The sequence below is a fragment of the Chiloscyllium punctatum genome, chromosome 37 (genome assembly GCF_047496795.1).
Source record: "Chiloscyllium punctatum isolate Juve2018m chromosome 37, sChiPun1.3, whole genome shotgun sequence".
Lineage (NCBI taxonomy): Eukaryota > Metazoa > Chordata > Chondrichthyes > Orectolobiformes > Hemiscylliidae > Chiloscyllium > Chiloscyllium punctatum.
Window position 1 is genome coordinate 67,733,838 of NC_092775.1, and position 25,316 is coordinate 67,759,153.

The 25,316-nt window shown below is 40.7% G+C and overlaps 1 protein-coding gene across 1 annotated transcript in view; it reads left to right on the forward strand.

Annotated features, from left to right (window-relative positions):
* Positions 1-25,316, forward strand: part of LOC140463179 (V-set and transmembrane domain-containing protein 2-like protein) — an 88,502-nt gene that overhangs the window by 45,794 nt on the left and 17,392 nt on the right. Inside the window, exons 2-3 of the mRNA XM_072556960.1 lie at positions 6,908-7,077; positions 18,507-18,557. Of these exons, the coding sequence (XP_072413061.1) occupies positions 6,908-7,077; positions 18,507-18,557 (221 nt within the window). The remainder of the gene's footprint in view (positions 1-6,907; positions 7,078-18,506; positions 18,558-25,316) is intronic.

Consider the following 25,316-nt stretch of genomic DNA (forward strand, 5'->3'; position numbering starts at 1 on the left):
CTTTCATCAGGAGTGAGGTTGGGAGCCTTGGGGGTAGAAAGATAAATGGGAGGAGAGTGGGGCTGGGGACAAGGTAGCTGAGAGTGCAATGGGGGATGGAGGTGGGGGTAATGGTGATAAGTCGGAGAGGAGGGTGGAGCAGATAGGTGGGAAGGAAGATGGACAGGTAGGACAGGTCATGAGGATGGTGCTGAGCTGGAAGGTTGGAACTGGAATAAGGTGGGGGGGAGGGGAAATGAGGAAACTGCTGAAATCCACATTGATGCCAAACGGTTGGAGGGTCCCAAAGCAGATGATGAGGTATTCTTCCTCCAAGCGGGTGGTAAGGAGGAGGCAACGGAGGAGGCCCAGGACCTGTATGTCCTCAGTGGAGTGGGACAGAGAGTTGATGTGTTCGGCCACAGGGTGGTGGGGTTTGTTGGTGTAGGTGTCCTGTAGATGTTCTCTAAAGCTCTCTGCAAGTAGGCATCCTGTCTCACCAATGTAGGGGAGACCACATCAGGAGCAATGGATACAGCAAATGACGTGTGGAAATGCAGAGGAAACTTTGATCGATGTGGAAGGCTCCTATGGGGTCTGGGATGGAGATGAGGGGGGAGGTGTGGGCGGAGGTTTTGCAATTCCTGCAATGACAGGGAAAAGTACCGGGAGGGGAGGGTGGGTTGTTGTGAGGCATGGACCTGACGAACTAGTCACGGGGGGGAGTAGTTATGGAATGTGGATTGGGGTGGGAGGGAAATATATCTCTGATGGTGGGTCTGTTTGGAGGTGGTCTCTCTCTCTGTTGCCAGGAACATGTGTGAGACATTCTATTTTACTGAATTTGCCTTTGCCAAGGGTGTTTGAGATGTTACTATGTTGGAATAGCTGCTGTTTGCTATTTAAACAATTTATTCTTCTGTTAAGCCTTCCAATGGAGTTAAAGTTATGTCAGTTGTTTTTTGTTTATATTTTAACTGGAGACAAGAATAAAGTGTATTTTACTTAAAGCTGAGTGATGTCACCAATTGAATTGTATCTCAAACATACCACTTCACACTTGTCTTTAAATCAGATAAAAGTTAAGGTCTAGGCTATCTCCTTGATATACCAGATTTAGGTCTGGTCCATAACACTAGGAATTTTGTATGATTGCTCATTGGGGAAGAAAAGATACCCCTTCTATCCAGCCCCTCCCAAAAGCTTTCTACAACTTCACATTCCCAAGTAACACATGTCTAATTAATGTCAGGATCCTCTGGGATTATACCAAAAGCATGATAAATTAAAAATTCAATTTTGGGTTCAAGTGTTTATCAGTTCATCTCAAAGAAATTAAAGGCACAAAGTCCAGCCTACATCACAAGATGAACTTTTTTGTTACATGTTCTTCTACCCTTTACCAGCTCTCGCTATTGTAACATCAGTTATTGACCAGTAAGGCCAGACTCCTAAAGAAGTCACTCATACCACTAACAGGACTGACTAGCATCAGAATGCTTGAGAAAATATCAAAAATGTGTACATGGAGTCCATTTACTAAAAAATCACAATGTAGGTGTATAATTGAAAACTTTATTTTTCTTCGAACACCTTATTGTTTGGATGAGGTAAAGTGTGAAATGTACTTCTTTGGAACTGAAATATACTATAATTAAGAAGAGAGGAAAGAATAGATTCTTCTTTGATAGTATGTCCACACAGCTAGGGTTACACCAGATACATTAGTACTTGTCCAATGCTATCTACATTTCATGTGATTTCTTGTTAAGTGCATCTTTTAGGCTGATGCATTCAACACTCATGGACAATCAGCTGCACTTGAAGGACAATAATTGTTTCTGAAAGTATTTGTACTTAATGTGAAACCGGCCTCCTGTAATGGTAAGTCAGTACAAACTCTTAAACTCACTGGAGGTTGGATAATCAACAGTAGGATTTCAAAGGAATCTTGGGTTTAATGGGTTTGTAAATCCTTTAGTAGCAGCTCTATTCCTTTAATCACGAATGTTTTTAAAAAGCCCCTTGTGCAGAAAATGCTTTTCTCATGCTATTTTCAAATGTTTCCTCATGCAGATGCGCCTGTATAAAGTATCACTGTCTGTGCTAATGGCACTTTCCATTCATTTGTTTTACTCTGGTTATTGGAAGAAGGCAGCAAATGATCACTTTGAATTTGTAGTCTTATGCAATATGCATACTGAGGCAAATTGTTTCAGTTGGAAGTGGGTGTTGTCATTAAACAAGTGACTTTTTGACTGTGTTACTGTTGAAATTAGAGTTGACTGTTCATTCAGTTTAGATTGGCAATCCAAATATGTCTGTTCTGTACAGAGAGTAGCAAATGATGTTCCTCTGTTTTATTAAGAAAAAGGTCATTTAATATTATTTTCCATATGGTTTGGCAGGGGTGATTGTAATTAAAATAACATAGCTAAATTAACAAAGCTACCATCAAATTAGAGAGAAAGGACACCAAAATCAACGTTGCAGTCTTATTTATGACCAGTATCTTTTTTGCCCTTCACTTTTGGCCCCTCAGATGTTCAGTTTTCTGCTCGTTCATTCGTCAGGCTGCTCCATTCGAGTTTATTGATGTTTTTCAGGAAGTTCACCCTGGCCCTTGGCAAAACACTCAAACCTATTCAAGCTTTTATTTGCCTGAGATCAAAGGAAATTAGGTTGAAAGTGATGGTTATGTAATTAATGTGCATATATATGTATATATAAAAGGAGCAAGTAAACAGTGTGTTAGAATTTTGTGATATGTGAGTAGGAATAAAACTGACTAAAAATGCCTGGACTCTAACCAGCCTAGAATTACTGGTGTTTAACAATTAATTCTTAAGATTTCCACAAAATTTTTAAAAGTAAATTTCAGATCTCACACAAGGATTCCACTCCTGTCCAACCTTGTACAGTGACAAACAGGACATCCTGGATGTAATTAAAGATGACTCCAGGTCACTGAATTCCAGTTCGGGTTAAGATCACTGAATTTGAAATGTCAGGGCAGCAAGGACATTTGATATAATGTCCCAATGAATTGATATTTGTGATAACTGAATTGATATAGAAAATGTTAAACCCACACATTCCTATGTTAAATTAAAAGCAATCCTGTTAATTAAACCCTGATATCCAATCCAGCAATGAGGGCATGCTATACTTCTGGAGGTGCAATATTTTCAACTGGATGTTACACTGAGACCTCCCTCGCAGATGAACTTGAAAGGTCCTACTGCCATTTTGAAGTGGTTAAGGGGATTTCTCCCTGTGTCCTTGTCAGTATTTATCCCTCAACCAAAACCTCCAAAAACAGATGATGATCTGGTTATGATTTGATTAGTGTTTTTGTTGGGGTTTATCATAAAAAATGACTGCCATATTTCCTATGTTAAAACAGTGAGCATATTTCAAAAGTAATTAAATGATTCTGTATCGCCCTCGAGACGCTGGTGTCCTGAAAAGTATATAAATGCAAATTACAAATTGTATAAATGCAGGTCCTTTTTTTGTATCAGTAATATTGACCAAAGTCCAAAATAGTTCAAACTATATTCTTTAGGAAACCTTCAATTACAACCCAAAGTATGAAAGAATTGATGGGTTTTTTCGCAGAGTCCTACTAATGGAAACTAGCCAATTTAATTTGAGGAATTGACTGTAACTAAAAGCTTGAAAAGGTTTGAGTGTTTTGCCAAGGGCCAGGGTGAACTTCCTGACAAACATCAATAAACTCGAATGGAGCAGCCTGACTAATGAACGAGCAGAAAACTGAACATTTGAGGGGCCAAAAGTGAAGGGCAAAAAAGATACTGGTCATAAATAAGTCTGCAATGTTGATTTTAGTGTCCTTTCTCTCCAATTTGGTGGTGGCTTTATTAAATTAGCTACATGTTGTCTAATTGTAATGGAGGGGAACATAAACAGTGAAAAGTGACAAATAATTCTGGACCATACTGCACCAAGATTGTGTGGAATTATTTGCAAACAATATTTGATACTGATATTTCTGATTTGAATTTGTAGGCAGCTGTGCATGCCTTATGTTATATTTTGCAGGCATCATTCTTTATGTTAAATCAGAACTGAGAATGTAATAATTCCAATGAGTGTTCTTTATATATCATTATTTGAAACTCTGGTTCACAAATGGATAATACAATGTAGAATTTAACGTGGATTTGTGTTTCTATATCATTTGTGTTAAGTGGAGAGACATAGTTTAGTTTGGATTTAGATTGCCCTCAAAGTGTTTATAAGTCAGTGTGAAGAAATCTGTAGAAACCAGTAACAGTCGTGCCAAATGAACAAGGCACTTTCAGGTGGAACCATGGTGCCCAATCTCTGATGTTGAGGTTTCTGTGAGGTTATTGTTGAGGGGAAAATGGTTGATTTTTGTTTTTGAATATTCGTAATTAGATCATTTCAAATAGGTCTTATATAATATGAATTAATCCTTTTTTTTAAACTTTTATGCGTGATTCTTTACTCTTGTTAAAAGGACATTGGCAAACTCTTGTGAAAGTATTTCATACCTGACCACCATGGTGTACAAATTGCAAAAGTAAGACTTATGGCCTACAAAGCAAGGTCTCACTTGGAGTTTGGCTTGTCCAGTATCACCATCAGCTGAGATAAACATTTCCTTCAGTTTAATTTTAATGGTCAGAGTTTAGTATGCCAGGCTGGAAAAATGCATTTACAGTATGGAACAGTTCATTCAGCCTGATGGGTCATGTTGAAGTCTATGTTCTATAGTGGCACTTTTTCCTAGCAGTTACTTATCATTCTTCTGAGATCCATCACTTCCACAGGTCTTTGTATGTATCCTGTGATATTGTGATGTGGACCAAATAGCTGGTGGACTGCAGCAACTCAAGAAGGAGCTCCTCACCAACCTCTCGAGCAACCAAGAACGGGAAATAAATGTGGGCTAGTCAGCGATGCCCACATTCCGTGAATAAATTATTTTTAAAAAACAGTCAATAAAATAAATGACCTTTATTTTGCAGTTTGTATATGCATGGTTCTAGAGGAAATTTTGCTTATTAAAGTGTAACTTTAGATCACACCATCTTAAGCCATTATGCCACTTTTACCTCAACTTAAGAAAGTTTTAGTTGTATGTCAACATGAAAGAAGCAGATTTAATTAGCGTCAATTAGTGTCATCGATTGTAGTCATCCAGTAACCAGAAGGTCAGGGCTAGCATTGCTAAATTTAAAATGAAGGTCCCTTCGCTAACTTCCAAAGGCTTGGAACATACCCAACTGGCACAGTATCTCCAATCCGACACTGGCTATGTTTGTATGGTCAGGTTGGAAGGGCTGTGTTGCGCTATGACCCTAGCCCCATGGAAATGTGTTGATGTTGCCGAGACTGATCTGATGGGACATTATGGCAATTTTCAATGCTGTTTGCACCTGTATTTTCCAAGCTAACAAGACTAGTTCAAAAGGTGTGTTTTGTAAGCAGGAGTTTACTACAAGGTCCAAACAGAAATACAGCAGCTGAGTGCAAATAGGCAACCTAATTGGTACCACATCTGGATTTCAGATGCAAATTTGGTACGGCCAATTTCACCCTCAAATCAATTTAAATTAATTTAACAATTCCAATAATGAAAATGAAAAAGAAGGTGCAGTCTATTCAAAAGCTCTCCACTCCAATGCACTACATCCAAAGTCACTAGTCTGTCAGTAACTTTGCTATTGTTTGCTGTAATAGCTTGGTGTAATTGAGGAACTGACCTGTCCTGGATAAACATCCTGGGTGTTTCTGTGTTTCTGTCAGCTGAATTGACGAGTGTTCATTGAAGTGTGGAGTGTCTAGCTTTAAAAAAAATTTTGAATCGAAAAATTGTTATGGAGCAGAAGGAGACCATTGCTCCAGCTCATTAAAGAAGCTTCATTACATAGCACAATCTCTCACTGTGTCTACAGACCATTGCACATTAAATCACTGTCCTCTGGAAAGCCTCAATTGTACCTGCCTCCAACACAGGCAGTGTATTCCATACCCTATCTACTTGCTGAGCGAAAATGTTTTCCCTCACATCACCCTTGCTTTTTTTCACACGTCACTTTTTAAATCTATACCCTCTTGTTCTTGTTCATTTTATGAGCAGGATCCACTCTGCCTCATCCACTCTGCCTCATCCACTCATTTTTAAAACCTCTATTAGGTCTCCTCTTCATCTTCTCTCCAAGGAGAACAATCCCAGCATTTTCAATCTTCCCTTGGAATAAAAGATTCTGAACTCTGGAACCATTGTTGTTTATAACTTTTGCACTTCTTCCAAAGTATTCACATACTTAACATGACAGTGGCACCCATAACTGTATACAATAATCCAGCTGGTATTGTTAAAAGTGTCTTCAATTTGGAGTTGCTTGAATTCCACGCAAATACCCTTCTCTGACCTATGCACTCACTTGTAGTTGATGGAGAGAATTGTCAGCAGCCTAAGTTTGATATCCTTAAATCCTGTACCTTCATGTGTCTAACTCTGCTCTGACATTAAATCTTCTCTTCAATGTAATTCAACTGTTGTTTTCTTAACTGCAGAAATATTGATAAAAGTAGAGATGATGTTATTATAATTCTAATTTATACGAGGAAAAGTAAATCAAATTGATCATGTGCATTTATTGAATACAGCAGATATGGTCAGGGCAAATGTTTAGCTCTGGATTAAATGCTAAATGGTGAACTTGTAGCATTGGGATGATGGTCTTCTATGTGATGTTTCATTGAAGATGATAAACAATTGACTTTACTTCTACTGAAATAGTGGTTAAAAGGGTGTACTGTGAATGCTTTGAGCAACCCTCTAAACCCCAGCAGTAATTTCCAAGCTGTAGTCTCAAAGTGAAAAAGCTAAAGACTGCCTGCTGACTGTAGTTTGATTTCTTCCTTACAGCTCTGTTTACTGAGGTCCCTCATGATGTCTCAGCCAGAGCTGGGCAGGATGTGGAGATGGCCTGTGCTTTTAGGGGCAGTGGTTCACCATCCTACTCACTGGAGATTCAGTGGTGGTATATCCGAAACTCCAAGGACTGGACCGACAAACAAGCATGGAGCTCCCACCAGGTACTCTCCCTCTGTCTCTCACTCTCTCTGTCTCTCTCTCTCTCTCTCTCTCTCTCTGTCTCTCTCTCTGTCTCTCTGTCTCTCTCTGTCTCTCTGTCTCCATCTCGCTCTCTCTGTCTCTTCCTCTCCTTGTATTCAACTTCTTCATTTAAAAATGTAAGCATAGCATCAGTTTCCCTGACTACAAATAACTTTGACATAGTCAAATATCCCAAAGCACATCCCAAGAGAAATGTGATCAAATATTCGTTGACTCCTGAGACACAGCTGGGACAGATAGTCTATAGATTGGTCAAAGAGGTAGATTTTAGTGGAGTGGTCTCAAAGTGGGAGAGGGAGCTGGAAAGCCGGAGAAGATGGCTCAGTGGTTAGCACTGCTGCCTCACAGCACCAGGCACCAGGTTCGATTCCAGCCTCAGGCGACTGTCTGTGTGGAGTTTGCACATTCTCCCCATGTCTGTGTGGCTTTGCACTGGTTTCCTTCCACAGTCCAAAGATGTGCAGATTACTTGAATTTGCCATGGTGTTCAGGGATGTTCAGGGTGGGTGGATTAGCCATGGAAAACGTAGGGTTACAGGGATCGGGTAATGGCATGGGTCTAGGTGGGATGCTCTTCAGAGGGTCAATGTGGATTCAAATTGCCTGCTTCCACACTTTAGGGATTCTGTGATCCCTTGTAGGGGAGGAATTCCAAAGCTTCGTGGCTCAATTTTTGAAGACACGGTTACCGCTGTTGGACGTGAGAAAGTGGAAGACAGGGATCTTGAGGATTTGAATAGCTGGAAGAGGTTACAGATGTAAGCGGGATTGAGATCATGGAGGGATTTGAAGATGAGTAAGAATTTTCAAATTGTTGCACTGCTAGATTGGAGACAGTGTAGGCAGCACAAAATGTCTCAGTACGCAAACTCTAATAAAGGCCTGGTAATAATCTCCAGAATCTGATCATTGACACCAGCCATTCCTGAAGATCATAGAATCTCTACAGTGCAGAAAGAGGCTATTAAGATTAGATTAGATTACTTACAGTGTGGAAACAGGCACTTCAGCCCAACAAGTCCACACTGACCCTCCGAAGAGCAACCCACCCAGACCCATTCCCTTACATGTACCCCTTCACCTAACACTACGGGCAATTTAGCATGGCCAATTCATCTAACCTGCACATTTTTTTGGATTGTGGAAAGAAACCAGAGCACCCAGAGGAAACCCACGCAGTCACGGAGACAATGTGCAAACTCCACACAGACAGTTGCCTGAGGCAGGAATTGAGCCTGGGTCTCTAGCACTGTGAGGCAGCAGTGCTAACCACTGTGCCACTGTGCTGATTCAGCCCATCAAATCTGCACCAACCCTCTGATGAGTTTCACACCCTATTCCCATATTTCCCATGGCTAACCCACCTGGCCTGCACATCCCTGGACACTTAGGGGCAATTTAGCATGGTCAGTCCACATAGCCTGCACATCTTTGGACTGTGGGAGGAAACTGGAGGACTCTGATGCAGACACAGGGAGAGTTGCCCAAGGGTGGAATTCAACCTGGGTCTCTAGCGCTGTAAGGTAGCAGTGCTAACCACTAAGTCACCGTGGTGGAGAAAGCACAGCTATCAGTGTTCAGTGATAGCCTAATGATCTGAACATTTTGTCTTGTAGTTGTAAAATAACATAGAGTATTTCTTCTTTTTTATACATTCAGAAACTAAATTTGCCTTTTAGATGAGATAACCTAGACACCAGTAATTCTTAAACTACATTTGTTTTTGGATTTTACCCCATCTGTCTCACAACAGAGGCAGTTGTGTTCAAAGCACTTTACTGCCATCTATTGGCCAAGCCAAGAACTGAACTAACATCCCTCGAATGAACAGCCCGTTCCTGAAAAGCGATGGGGAAGGTGGTGGAGAGGGGAGGATAATCAAGCCAATTGATATCCGGGAGATCCCATGATATTCCTACAGCACAGGAATTAAGTTCTGAGTGGATAGACCTTCCTCGCCCTCTGCTGGTTCAAACGCTTATATGGTGAGCTATATGGTAATATGCCACTTCACCCATTGTCATGATTAACTCCATTTCCAGCAGGCAAGAACACTGGCAGCCTTCCCATCAGGTAGAACACTGGATTAACGTGCCTGTCAGGTAGGGGGAGGATGATTTATACATGTGGGGTCCATTCAAGCCCAAAGGAGTATTGTGTGCATGAGGATCGTCACCGTTCTAGTCAACTTAGAACAGCACGGGCAGCACGGTGGCACAGTGGTTAGCACTGCTGTCTCACAGTGTCAGAGACCTGGGTTCAGAATGGGTGGGCTGTGCTTCGGCGGGTCGGTGTGGACTTGTTGGGCTGAAGGGCCTGTTTCCACACTGTAAGTCTAATCTAATCATGTTAGGTAAGCAATATGCAGCTTATTGCATTACTGCGATTATATACAGATTGCATGATTATGACCTACCTTATTGCAGAGAATGTCAGGAGCTTCAAGCCTCTGCTCTGTCTCAGTAGCGCCTTCTCTACTCTGCTCAAATTCCCTGTGACAGTGGGGGATGCTTATCGCACTCAATTAAGTATTAACCCTTTCAAACTCGTATGCAACATCTCTCACCCCCAAGTGAGAGACGCTTTTACGGTCATACATTTGTTTAAATATTTAGAATACAATGCTACCATCTCCTCCCAGTCTTTGATCTTACAATTCAGACGATCTGTAGATTTGCAATCCTTCCAAAACATGTTGACACTTGAAAGAATGGCAGTTTTTTTCATAGAAGGTTGGACAGTCTGCAGGTCAATCTACAGTCTTTTGGTCATCTTTGTTTCCAATTTTGTTATTTGGTTCATCCAATATAATTTGTGGATGGCTCAGCCTTAATGGTGATGGGATGAGGTTCCTGCTGTTCTTTCACAGGCCCCTTTGACAGTATAAGCAATGTTCAATCCCCATTAATTTGTATCTCCTTGGATGATCATACCCTTTCTATTCAAATTGCTGATCCTCAACTTTTGCCCTGCTCCTAGCTGGCAGATTCATCTCATATTAACACTTACTGTAATGTGTGTCTGGCTGTATGTGATAGGATTACTCTTTTGATTTCACTCATGGGGCATGGGCACTGTTGACTGTGTTTGTTGCTCTTCCCAATTGGCTTTAAAAAGGTGGTGATGGGCTACCTTCTTGAACTGTTGCAGTCCACACACTGTCTGCAGACCGACAATATTGTTAGGGAGGAAATTCCAGAATATTGACCTAGCAACACTGAAGCAACGGTGACATACTTCCAACTCAGGGTGCTGAGTGGCTTGGAACTTGCTGTTCCTATGTATCTGCAACCCTTGTTTGCCCTTCTAGATGGAAGTGGTTGTGCATTTGGCGATGCTACCCAAGGAACCTTGGAGAATTCCTGCATGGATGTTGCAGATGGTACACACTGTTGGTACTGAAGATCAGTGGTGGAGGGAGTGGATACTTGATGAGAAGGTGCTGCTTGTTAGAACTGTTGATGATATCTTCCATCACTTTACTGATGTTTAAGAGTAGGCAGATGGGGCAGTAATTGACTGGATTGGATTTGTCATGCTTTTTGTGTACAGGACATACCTGGGCAATTTTCGACATTACTGGGGAGAAGCCAGTGTCATAACTGTACTGGAACAGCTTAGCTGGGGATTAGCAAGTTCTGGAGCACAAGCCTTCAGTATTATTGCTAGAATGTTGTCAGGGCCTGTCAACCAATATATCCAGGACCTCCAACTGTTTCTTATGGAGTCAACTGAATTGGCTGAAGACTGGCATTTGTGATGCTGGGGACCACTAGAGAAGTCCAAGATAGATCCACTTGGCACTTCTGCATGACGATTATTGTAAATGCTTCCTTTTGTACTGCTGTGTTGGGCTCCTCCACCAATGAAGATGGGAACATTTGTGGATCCACCTCCTCCTCCTCTCCAGTGAGCTTCTTAATTGTCCAACACCATCATGACTGAATAAGGCAGGTTTGCAGAGCTTAGAGCTGATCCATTGATTATGGGATTGCTTTACTTTGTCTATCACTTACTGCTTATGCTATTTGTCATGCCAGTAGTCCTGTTTGGCGGCTTCACCAGGTTTATAACGTATCACAAAGGCATAAGTCTTGCACCAATTTCCTAGATAGGGTTAGGAGCTGAGACTTCAGCTGACTGCCCATCAGTAGCTCTGCTCGTTCTGTACTGTGTTGGAATATGATGGACCTGTAATTCAACAGTGCAGTGTATAAGTAAGAATTCGTCTTCAAGAGTGACTCAGCCATTCTACCCCTACCTTTGACCTTACAACAAAAAGTAGACTGTGTTTGGTGAGCTTCTGACATGCTCAAATACAGAATTGACTGTGAAGTGCCTAAAATATTCACTTCTGAATTATGCTCTGTGGTCCAAAATGTAAATGTTTTAAATAAGCACATATTCTCTGATTGTACAGTTTAACTGCTTCCCCATGGATCAGCATATCATCCACATGCTGTATGACTCCACAAATAAAATCTTTTATACCCTTTGTGAAAAAGTCTCTGGAGCAGAAGCAATCCTAAATGATAATCTGTTGAAGCAAATAGAGTTATAAATGCTATAAGCAATCTTGATTGCTCATCCCATGGTACTTACCAGAAACAAATATTTGCAAAGTTTTGTGAAAACTATACCCTCGGATAGTTTACCTCGATTCTGGTCTTCAATGGACATAGCGTGAATTTCTCTCCCTGCTACCTTGTCGAATTGCTTAGGGTCTACACTAATACAAATAATACCATTAAGGCTTGAGAATGTTACCTACATGTGAAGACCAGTCTGTTTTGTGTCAAAGCCCCCATTTGTGCCATCTCTCTGTTGTCAGTTTGTTTTAGAGAGGGATATGATTGTCCTTTAGGTGTTTAAACTTCTTTCAGCGTAAGGCTGTATTTAGTTTCTTGATGTTCTTAATATTTCGAATGAATTGGGATAGTCTTTCCAAAAGGAACTTTTTAGTATTTGTTGTTTAATCCCCTCCACAATTTGAATGAGATTGAAGGTCAATAAAGCACTTCTATTCAGGAGTGGAAATTCTCAGTTCTAAAGTGTATGGCAGCTTTATAAACATTTGATGCTCTCTATGTTTGAGAATTGCCTGTAACACATACTTAACTTTAACTGCAATGGCACCTGGACTATATAGCTAAATTTCTTTTAGCAGTAAACAATGTTTTATCAACCAAGGCTCAGTGTATAATATTGGGACCTTAGTCCAGTGTCTCACTTAAAATGTGTGAGATACCCACTCATATAAATATCTTCTTCCTAAAACGTTGGGTGTGCACAATTGATTTTTAAAAAAAGATTGATTTTATTTTCTATCGGAGACTTTTCTGTCTTATTCATCACTTTGTGTTAGTTTTTGTTCGGCCCTTTTGCTTTTCTTTAGTGGTGGCTGGCTTTAGCACACTTTCTGAAAATGATCTATTTTCTTACAACAAAAAGTCGCATTTTTAAAAAACTGAGGAGTGTTTGTGCCTGTGAGATTTTATTGCTCCACAATTTGGGCAAGGATTTTTGGTATCTGTCCTGCCCCTGCAATTGCTTATCTCAATGTCTTTTGTGGCTTTCTACCTTCAGAAATTAATGGATTCCATACATTTCCTGTGTCAAGTTTTGCCTCCATCTCTTGAGATTCATCTGTTCTGCTCCTAGATTTCTTCATCATCACTCTATACTAACCTGTAGAGATTGTTAATCTAGAAATCACCTATGGGTTGATTTAGATGCTGCATTCTGTTTTTAAACCTCAGCCTTTCAAGAACTTTATTAGTTCTGAGTAAAAGTAAGTTGTCAAAGGTTTTCAATGCGTTTTTATGTTTGTCTAATGTTTCACTTATCCCTTGATGAGCAATAACATCAGCTGCTATGCTTCAAATTATTTACAAAAATGTATTTACTTGTTCAGCTTCTGTCTTACTATTCAGTTTGAAAGATATTCTATGCCTCAAGAATTGTTTTATCCAGGGTGTGTTATTTTATGCTCTGTGTGGCCCATCTCTTAAACTAAATCAGCTTGGCATCACATTTCTGATCCCATTGTTTTTAATGTGACTCGGTATGAGTTTTCTCTCATGGGCCTCTTTTTCAGCTCTGCTCATGGTGATAATGCCTAATTAGAACTCCAATTTAAACGGCCACTCTCATTCTGAATTATTTTATCATTAAGGATTTCCCTTTTGTATAGGGGATTTCTGTTTTTAATGTGTCAAATCCTTGATGTCCATTTGGCTCACAAGCTCATTTTGGGTTTGGGACCATTTCTGCAACCACTGACCCATGATGCAGCCTGTACTTCTGCCTCAGAGTTGAACGTTTCTTCTGTTCTAGGGTGTAATTTCAGCCCTAAAATGCTGCCTGTGTCATTCCCTTATGTATTTTTCCATGTCAACTGTTGCTATGAGGTTTGCGGGGCATCAGCAATCAGTAGTATTGCCTCATCTTGAAGTCTTTTGAGCCATCGGACTGATTTTCCCTGTGTTTGTTTTGAAGTCTAATTTATCTTAGTTGGCACCATTTAGAAATGGTGCTGGTCACTGCTGCTCACTAAGTTTGTGATAGCCCTGACCACTAGCATCATAACTTAATTCCTTGTACGACAACTAACTACATTCTTGTTTATGTGGATTATTTCAAGCTTTGAAGTGATATAGCATGGATAAGGATAGCCCCCTTTCTGGGCCAACTAAGAGAGTGTGGTTGAGTAAACAATATGATGTCCATTGCATTACTGGGACTACTTACACAGTACATGAAAGCACTTGTGGACACTATTAAGAGTACCTAGCCCTCAGTGCTATATTTTCTAATGGAATTTTCAAACATAAATAGAAAGATAAAACTTTACAGAACAATTGAGAACAAGTAGGGCTCACCAGTTAAACTTTTCTAAAGAACTAGCATAGGCAAATGGACAAAATGGTTACCTTCTGTGCCAGATAATTCTATGATTCCAAAAATAATGTGTTATCATTTTTTAGAATCAAATGAGTAACAGGATGAGTAAGTGAGTAAATTTAACAGGAGGGCTTGTAAAATGTTAAGTTGATATCTTCTTCAAAGAAGGGTTACACCTGAAATGTCAATTTCTCCACCTCCTGATGCCACCTGCATTGCTATGTTCTTTCAGCCTCCTGACGACTTCAGCCAACTAGTTTCAGGATTAGAAAATAACTCAAGTTCATCTTTCTTGGAAGAATTATGGAAAGTATTTGTGCTTCAGGGATTAAGAGAGGGTCCATGAAAGTAGTGATTAAATGAGCAGATTTGAGAAGACATTGCATGTTTTCTAATATTATTTGAACCAACTGGGTATATGAAAATCAAGTATTGACTAATGTAAGAGATCCAACCAGATTGGAATAAGTTCAGTAAGAAGCCTGGACCTAACTAGAACAAAGAATGTGTAGCTCTACCATATTTCCATTGATTCCATTGTCATTTGTTATCTCAATCAATCCAACCTAGAAACTTAAATGAAGGGTAGGGTTTAATTTTTCTCTATTAAAAACAGCCCAAATTTCTATATTTCATCACAACTGGCAATTTTTCATTTTGTAAAGCAGCAATGTCTTTCCAACTTGCTGTGTAAAAGTAAATGACTTATGATTGATGCAGTTGTCCTACATAATATTCATTAGTTCCAGGCAAATGGCAAATAATTCCACCCCATGTTGAATACACTCCACTAATGCGACCATAGCAACTACCAATTACCCTAACTGTAGGTCAACGCTATGACTTAATTTCATCATGCAGTTTTCACTGACTGCCCAACTATCCATTTTGAAATGATACTAACATTTTGAAAGCAGTCGAACAAAATTAAAATGTGGAGTACAGTTAGAGTAAGTGAGCGTTTTCAAGTGGAACATGCAATATACTTAACGTTCAAACATGTTTAGCCAACTGCCTTATAATTATATTGCCTAAAGAAGAATTTCTGTTGGGATTGTGAATACAATTATACAATTACAAACTCGCAAGCCTTTATGTGTGATCATTGTAGTTTGAAGCTGACCATCCCTGCCCAATGTTACTGACCACCCTGCCCAATGTTACTGACCATCCCTGCCAGACTGACCACCCTGCCCAATGTTACTGACCATCCCTGCTGACCCAGATATCTGATGCTTTGACCTTCTCAGATTTGATTTCCCACCTTTCTTGAGACCATTGTCTACCCACTCACCAAAGTCTCTCTTCCGCTCACCTCACCACACACCTATCCATCCATTCACTTATTACCTCACACGTCTGCTCACTCATTCACACACTTGTCCAATGACTTATGCACCCACGCACTGATGCTCCCCATTTTACTCACTCACTCACTGACTCCTTAACTCACTCACTCGCTCACTCACTAATCTATTCACTCACTCATCTCTAACTCACTCACTCATTCACACTCTAATTTACTCACTCAATCATTCATTCATTCAGTCAACATCTTTGAGATCCCTGAATATAACAGCCAGATATTAGATGATTTGGCTGTGTGTGTGGGCTTTCTGCTTCACTACCGATGACATCCTCACATGGTCACTTCTATAGTCCAAATCCAGAACTGAGGCTACTATGAGCTTCACAAGACAACAGAAATATCAGTGTACAACATTGCCCAAGTTGCTGAAATAATTTGTACACTTTGAGATATGTGTTGGGCGTATGTGGGGAGCCGCTGTTTTACCTTGCCCTTGCTGGACTTCCAATAATTTATTTAGAGTTTGGATTTTCCATATAATCAATTCCAGAAACAAATCTCATAATTATTTTAGAAAGTCAGAATAAACTTGCTTTTTGTTAGTTTTATTTTCAAACTTGTAAATGCAAGCCAAGAGAAGTCCATCTTTGGTCGTATAAATCTTTAATGTCTGTTTGGATGCCAATGAAAAGTTGGTACAGATATTCACACAGCTCTCTATTCCCTCAGAGCACTACAAGGATAAACATATGTTGTAGGTGGTAAATCATTTTCTGCAGTTTCAAATCTGTACACAAAACCTGTTAAATTCAGTAGTGTACCCTTCCAAGCATTTAATTATGCAATTTGAGGTAAAAAAAATTTGAAAATTATGATAAAACAGTGACCCACACCCAGAGTCAAAACAGATGTCATTTGTAATCTTCCTGTCATTCTACTGCCCATTCACAGTCTGATTGGAAAGATTTAAATGTGGAGTTGGGTGGTCATGGACCGGAAAGCAACAACATGCTGAAGGACTTTGGAAAGGAAGGTGGTGTTAGGGAGGGGATAGATACTGTTAAGAACAGAGTGGCTGAGTGTCTTTTTATTATGAGCAGTGGGGTGATAATGGAGATTTTAAAAGTGACAGTGCTAGAGGAGAGTGAGGCATTTCTGAAGGCAGCTAGCATGGGGGCTTGAATTGGAGGTTGGCTAACCAGTGGGTTAATGGGAATGGGATTGAGGAAGGCAAAACTCATAAGAGGTAGGCAATCACTTACAAAGTGAGCTTGCCAGGGTGTCTACCATATGCAATTGCTACAATGAGTGGTAAAGGACTAGCTTTTGGAAGATGAAGTAGAAGAATCATGTCTATGGATGGCAGAGGCTGTGCTGAAAGGGAATTTAAATAAGAATCTCTGGCATTAATTATTTCATCTCTCACTGTGTAACATTTAGCTCTCAGTGCTCTGGTCTATGAGAGTTTTGTGGGGCAGAATTGCGTGTCATAAATTCAAGGGTATAAACCTTTGCTCATAAATTTCTGCCCACTTATTTTAGAGTATTTGGATTATTGTGAACAGTTCCAGTGACATCAACAGAAACAGGGCAGTCAAGCCCAGAAGCAGCACTGAGGAGAGCAACAAGGTTAATCCTTGGTGAGGAAGTAAGCAGGATTTATGACAAACGAATTAATAAAATCCCTACTCAGCTTCAGGACAAAATGGTGCAGAGGATGTATCATTGATATTAATGAGTTAAAGTGAAAAAGGTCTAACAATGGCATATAGACTTTCATGACCTTAAGATTTCAAAATTGCTTTACAACCAGTGAAGTACTTTTCAAGGGTGGTCACTAAAACCAGTGCAATCCTTTCCAAAATACTAGGCTAGCAGGAGAACATAGATTTAGGACAGCAGGAATGATGTCTCATAAAGGAGGTAATCAACACGGTAAAGAGCAACAAATGATCAAGGTTAGGACTGATCTACAATGCAGCTTGAATAGGGCTTTGTGGTGCAGTGGTAGCTGTATACTTGCTGCTGGGCCATAAGGACTGGGTTCAAGTCCCATCTCAGAATAGGATGGTCATAGAAGAGTGTTCAACCAGGCTGATTTGGGGTAAGAAAGAAATAGTTTGACATTGTAATAGAGAGAAAGCAGGCTTGGCATTCAGAACAAATGATGCCAAATAGATCAAAAGGTATTTTGTCTGAACTGGGTCAGTACAGTCATTAGCAGCCTATTTTCAGCAGAGTTTATTGCTGGATAAAATATTCAGGAAGCTGGAAATTACATCCTGCCAAGTTTCACTACTTTGTTTCACGCCTCAGCTCATTTTGTCTTTTCTGCAACTCTTCTTAAAAGCTCTCTGTTTCACTGACATTTTGAAAAGCCCTCAAGATCCTGGTCTAACTGTGCCTGTTATAAGATAAGAAATTATTTTTCAAGCTCAGCATAATTTCAAGACCTTCTTGTTTTTTGCTATGTATGCTGTTAAATAAAATGTCCTCTTCTTAATTAATTGGGTGTTTTGAAAAACAAGACTTTGCTGCAAGTGGGTCACATTTGGTAATAGCACTGATATCAGAATATTTCCTGTGCTTAAATAACAATAGAGGGAGCTATTATCAGGGGAGAAATGTGGCATATTGCAAAATATCCCCGTGACAGTACTAATTCTTGGTGAAGTTGGTCTTTGCTCTTATCTCTGATATGGCAGACAAGGCTAACTCCCTTGAAGTCTAAGTATAGTAGACGTGATTACCATCCTTGATTCATGAGGCACATCTCAAGTGTACAGCCTTTAAGTTGCAGAGACATTTAATAAACAGCACAAGGTTTTTTTTCCTCACACATTTACACATTGTGTTAATGTCCCCATGTGTAGCATGCTGTAAAGTAACTGTTCTCCTTTATTTAGAATGCAAGATGTGTAAAAGAATAAAACTGCAAGCATTCCTTTGAGTATATAATTAAATTACATGACTGGCTTCACCCTAATAAAGCAACACTTTAGTCAACTGTCATTTTGTCTAATAAGTGTGTCTGAGATTGCTCCTCACCTATTTGGGGAATTGAAGTTTCATTGAAATGGTTGAGCCTTCATAAAAATGCTATCCTTGTTTTTACTCTCTCTCTCTCTCTCTATCTCTCATTCTTTCATGCATTTCATTTTTCTTTTTTTTTAACAGATGAAGACTTCTACCCATGAGGAACCTAGGAAGGACGCAACAAAAATCAGTGTGAGTTGCAGTAACTGACTGTTTCCAGTTTAAATCTCACTTTGTGTCAAGTTATATCTCCCAATGATATGCAAAATCTACAGATGTCATTTGCATATGAAGAAGTAAGTACAACAGTCGAATAAAGAACTTTAGGATCATTTCCATTGTAAGTCATCTGTAAAAAACAAAATATCAAATGCTGAAAAATGTGTTGCTGGAAAAACGCAGCAGGTCAGGCAGCATCCAAGGAGCAGGAGAATCGACGTTTCGAGCATAAGCCCTTCTTCAGGAAATATCAAATGCCTAAAGTAGCACACAGTAGTGGTCCTCCATTTCTGGTTTACACTGAGCTTGTTTTTACAGGTGGGTTGATGGCCAAGTGTTACACTTAAGGCCCAAATAGTAAGTGTTTAAATAGGAAGTGTTGTTCCAAACTGATTGCTTCCAGAGGCATACTTTTATTATCATTACCCAACCATCAGATTGTACACTTCTTCACCTGGAGGTCTAAGATGGACCGTGTCCGCAGGGACACAGTGTAAAATCTGGAAGGGGGAAGTGGGGAACAACATACCCATGCCATCCTCATCCTGATGGCCACCTTTGTGTGAGGCTGCATCAAGCTGTGTGTAGACCCACTGTATGCAAACACCAAGTGTCATTACATGCTGAGGTTCTACCTGTCCCTGGTGTTGCAAAGAATGGGCCTGGCCTCATTGCCACAGAATGCTTCAAGTGTTTGGACCATTCTGTATCATCTGTCCTTCATGGAGAAATTTGCAAAAAAAACCTCGTTTGACCACAAGTACATCAGGAAGTGGTCAGCACATTGTGTTCCCAAGACATTGCGGGAATAGAAGAGAGTGGATCCTGTAGGGTGGTTCCCTGAGCAGACTGTCAAAGTTACTTGGCACAATGCCTCATCACCAGAACCTTCCAAAAAGCAACAAGGCATCGGTTGGCTGGTGGTGAGATCCTTCGTATGTGTCCATACTCTGTGCACCACTGCACAGTGCTCTCGAAGCAGCTGAGACGGGGTAGAAATTGTCACACACCACCTTCTAGAATGTGCCTTTGCAAAGGAAGTCTGGTGAGAGACTTTTGTCAAGGTTTGTTCTGAGCAGGACTCTGTGCTGTACAGTTTGTTCATCAGAACACAGTGAGACAAACATTGACTACACCTGGAGGATCATCAACTCTGTGAAAGACACTCCTTGATCTGCCCAAAACATGTTGGCCTCATAGAGCAAGGAGCTGACCTCCACCAAGTGTTGCAGACTGGCACATTCGAAGGTCCAGGACACTAAAGCTGTTGTCCAGGCACAATGGGGAAGGCCATAGTCTAAGGTCTTTCTGCCGGTGTTAAATAGGGGTCTGTTCAAATGGTCGGACCCTCCTGGTGCCTCAATTAAATATAAATATAGTCTTGTATACGTAAGAAATGCCTTGGGTTTGTTTATTGGATAGAGTCAAATTCCAGTGTTTTTCTTGTTTCTTTATGTGCTACTGTATAGAACTGAACAGCTTTAATGACTATTTATGTACATAAAGACTTTTTATGAATAAAGTATATTACTGAAATAAAAGAAAATCAGATGGCACACTTCATGGTGCTGGACTCCTCTGCCGAAGAGGGAGGAGCTGGAGAGACTGATTCCAAACATCCAATATGCATAGCAGCAGCACCAAAGAGCAGTGTGCTTAGAATGGTTCTTGTAGCTGATGGAATGGCATTGTGGGGTGGAGGTGCTTTCACTATTGTCTATGATTACACCCCAAAGGAAATGTGCAATGGACATGTCTCCCAAGTGACTGTTAGTAGCAAGCTCAGATCTAATAATATACATAATGGTGACTTGCCAGAATCAATAATTTAATTTACATTAAAGTGTCATGTTATAAATGTTACAATGACACTGAATAGTTTATTACAGGTCAGGACAATCATCCAGGTAAAAAGTGGAACATGAGCTAAATGATCTTTGTTTGTGTGTTTGTGTCTCTCTCTCTCCTTTCTTTGTCTGTCTCTTTCCTCCTCTCTATGTTTCTGTCTGACTCTGTCTGTCTTTGTCTGTCTGTCTATCTGTCTGTCTCTTCTCTGTCTCTATTCTTTCTCTCTCTCTCTCTCTTTCTACACCTATCCTAAAGACTGGCTGGGGGAGGGGGGGAGGGTAGACACATAGTCACCGGTCATAGATTCTAAACAAATGAGATATCTGACCTGGGTGCACAGCAGACAGAATGCTTCATATGAATACCCAAGATGGATTTCTAACCTCCAATGTGTTACTTACTTGAAAATGAAAAGCAGATATCTGACTTGCAGGCCTGAAATTTTGCCACTGAGGTGATTAGCATGAGTCAGGAAATTTGTCTACTTGCTGCACTTGACCCCAAATGTTGCAATCTTCATTCAGGCGTAGAGGGTGTAGAATAAGGACCTCTGACCCTAGAGCATAAAAGGCCATAATGGCAGCCAAGTACCAAGAGGCACATATAGTAGGTTCACCTCAGTTCTCTGGAACTTTATCCCACTTGTTTTAGGCCTTCTCTGCCTCACCTCTCATACCCTCATGTAGCCACCCAACCCCCCAAAGACTTTTTATGCCAACTCATCCAGGATCCATTAAAAACAAAGGAGTGGTATGGAGATGAACTAAATTAAATTTCTAAATATGTTATACAAATTTAACTCCACAGACCCTCATTCGCAAAAGCCGATTTTTGTAATCTCAAGTGCTTCATCTTTAATCACACAAATTTTTATTCATCTTCCACATCCTTTGATATCCTCTTTAAACTGTCAAACTAAACTGGCAATCCATGTTAAGATAATCATGGCTTTGAGAAATCAGACAAGCATTCATAAAGAACCCTTAAGGAAATGTCAACAAGCAGCTAAAAATCTGCTTGAACAGAGAGAATTTTTTTTAACTTTCACTGATGCCTGCAGTCTTAAACCGTGCCCTGGGCTATAAATAACTTTACATCATGATGGTTACACAAATTTATGTTCCTCTCGAGTGTTTATGATGACTGGACAAATTTCTGTCTCCCACAATGTGGGTGGCTTAAGGCCAAAACGGGGTACCTTGAGAATCACACACTGTTCCTTCCCCTTCACCAGCAACGTTTTTGGTTCTTTTGAAATCGGGAATTGAAACTTCTGCTTCTGAATCTCATCCAGCGTTGTTGGACGCCCTGTGGAGACTTCATGACTGTGAAAGTCAGTATCCCATAATTGGCTATCACGAATCAATTTCACAGACTCTGTTCTGTGATTTGAAATTAATGATCTATTGTGAGGCTTGCTAAACCCTGAATGGGGGAGCAGGAAAGGAGCAGTGGGGGTACCAATAAACGATTTGTTGGCATTGGTCTAATCTGAAACCTGTCATTAGGTTATGTTTGATTCTAACAAGAAGTTAGAGGGAAAGTGTTAACAGCTGAAAATGTTAACATCTTTCTCTTCCTTCTGAAGTTACTTTGCTCGCACACTGTCTAAAGAGCTCTGTCCTACACAAGTGCCACATTAACTTACTCCTGGCTAAAAAGGTGAATCAATGTTCTCTGCAATGGTCTCTCTGTGAGAAATAGTCAGCCTTGTGTGCCAGTGATGTGAACTGACTGACCTTCCATTTTTCTAACCTTTGTTGTCTGCTCACACCTCCTAAATCTTATAGCCCTGGTGGTTATGTATCAATCAGCATCCCATTATCCCTCATTTCCACCGTTCACCCTCGCCAAAGTTCAATGTGCTAAGAGAGGCTAGTAAGGGGTTAAGGCAGGGTGAGCTTCACAAGAGAAGAGAGGGAGCCTACTCTGTCTGCAGTAGTTGCAGCTGCTGGTGTTCCTGTGGGGATAGGATTGCTGCAGACTGCAGCTGCTGCAGGGAGAGAGAATCCATTAGCATAATGGTATGTCATTGTATATGCAAGAAATAGACTCCGTGCATTGAGGCGAAAATCAGTTTTAATCACAGTGTGCGGTTATTACCATTTCGAGGATGCTTTGATGCACATAGAATTTTATATGCACAAAGCCCTGAGTTTCTTCAATGTTGCTGAATGTTAATTGAGTTACTATTCCGGGTAGTAGGTGGTATCAGGGGTTCCTGTCTCTCTGCAGGTACAAGCTGCTAAGACTGACTGCAAGTACAGCTTCCTTGCTCCTGCTGTTATCTTGCTAGGCTAATCTCAGAACACAGCGAAGCCTGTCTGACATTGCCCTGGACACACTCAATGTTTGGAGCTTAATCACAGGCTTACTATTGCCACAGCATGACGTGTAAATCATACTCCCTACCCCCTGATGTGAGTGATGACATGAACAGCGAGCCATGAGGTATTCAGAATTCCTTCATCCCTCAATGATCTATTTCTGCCTGCATTTAAAGCTGATGTTGCTTTTTTTTCTGAACCTCTACCCTTATTCTGTGAAGAATTAATACTGGTTTCTATTTCATTGAATGTCTAAGACTAATGTATAGCTGCTTACCTTCACACATCATTTTTGTACCAGAGGTGTCTTATATATGAGAACAGAAGCCTTATTAGGGCAACAATTGTGTGACAGAGTACATCAGATTTATAAATCACAGAATCTTTTGGGGGATTTTGAAATGCAAGCCAATAAACAGATGATACTAAATATAATTCTGGAAATATTCTTCAGAGAAGGAAGAACCATTGGGAAACCTTGGGTAAATCTCTTGTGAACCCTTTCTAAAGCCTTTACATTTTTCCTGAACTATAGTGTCCAGAATTAGCCAGATGAGACCTCACCAGTGATTTATGTGGTTCTGCTATGACCTTGTCACTTTTCTTCTATTTATGCTGTTCTTCTATTTATAAACCCAAGTAATTATTTTTTTCTTAACTAGTCACTCTTTCCTTTACGGAATTGTGTCTATGGACTTTAGCACCTCTCATCTACATTCTTCAAAACTGAATCATTTGTAGTCTATTGTCTTTCCATATCATTCATCTCACAGTGTATCACATATCTGTGTATTGAACTCCAACAATCACTCTTCTACTCATTTTATTCTGCCAATCATCCTGAAGTCTTCAGCTATTCTCACAACTATCTACTGTGTGGCTGAGTTTTTGAACATCCAATGTTCCATACACCCAATCCTCACAATTGAGGATGACTTGATTCCATGCCTGTGTTTTGGGTCCTGAGATGACTGTACAGGCACAATAAAGATAAGACTAATGACTCTTAAGAAACATAGAAACATAGCAAATAGGAGCAGGAGCAGGAGTAGGCCATTCAAGCCTGCTGTGCATTCAATGAGATTGTGGCTGATTATCCAATTCAGTACCTTGTTCCCACTTTTTTCATATGTCCTTTGATCCCTTTAGCCCTAAGAATTATATCCAGCTCCTTCTTGAAGAACAGTCTATGGTTTGGCCTCAAACACTTTCTTTCACAATGAATTCCACAGGCTCACCACAGTCTGGATAAAGACATTTCTCCTCACCTCAGTCTTCTTCTCTCTCTTATTAAACAATGGGCCATGGGTTCTGGCCTTCCCAGTGATCAGAAACATCCTTCCTGTGCTTACCTTGTCTAGTCCTGTTAAAACTTTATCGATTTCTGTGACATCCCACCTCATTCTTCTAAACTTCACCAAATATAGTACTATCTGATCCAGAATCTCTTCCTACGTCAGTCTTGTCTTCCAAGGAATCAGTCTGGTAAACCTTTGCCGCACTTCCTCCATAGCCAAGACATTCTTTCTCAGATAAGGAGTCCAAAACTATACACAGGTGTGATCTCACCAAGGCCTACTTGCATCCTCTCACTATGAAGGCCAACAAAGCATTTGCCACCTTCATGGCTTGCTGCATCTGCAGGCTTACTTGCAGCACTGATGTACAAGGACACCAAGTCTCATTGCACCTTACCCTTTCCCAATCTATCACCTTTCCGATAACAATTTATCTTCCTAGTTTTGCTATGAAAGTGGATAACCTCATATTTATCAGTTTTATGGTTGCCCTTCTATAGGAGGGATGCTGTTAAACTTGAGGGGGTGCAAAAAAGATTTACAAGGGTGTTACAAGGGTTGGATGATTTCAGTTGTAGGGAGAGGCTGAATAGGCTGGGGTATTTTTTTAGGAGAAAGTGAGGACTGCAGATGCTGGGGATCAGAGCTTAAAAATGTGTTGCTGGAAAAGCACAGCAGGTCAGGCAGCATCAAAGGAGAAGGAGAATCAACGTTTCGGGCATAAGCCCTTCTTCAGGAATGAGGAGGGTGGGCCAAGCAGGCTAAGATAAGGGTAGGGAGGAGGGACTTGGGGGAGGGGCATTGGGAATGCAATAGGTGGAAGGAGGTTAAGGTGAGGGTGATAGGCCGGAGAGGGGGTGGGGGCAGAGAGGTTGGGAAGAGAATTGCAGGACAAGAAGGCGGTGCTGAGTCAGAGGGTTGGGACTGAGATAAGGTGGGGGGAGGGGAAATGAGGAAGGTGGAGAAATCCGCATTCATCCCTTGTGGTTGGAGGGTACCTAGGCGGAAGATGAGGCGCTCTTCCTCCAGGCGTCGTGTTGCCATGGTCTGGCGATGGAGGAGGCCAAGGACCTGCATGTCCCTGGCGGAGTGGGAGGGGGAGTTAAAGTGTTCAGCCATGGGGTGGTTGGGTTGGTTGGTCCGGGTGTCCCAGAGGTGTTCTCTGAAACGTTCCGCAAGTAGACGGCCTGTCTCCGCAATGTATAGGAGGCCACATCGGGTGCAGCGGATGCAGTAAATGATGTGTTTGGAGGTGCAGT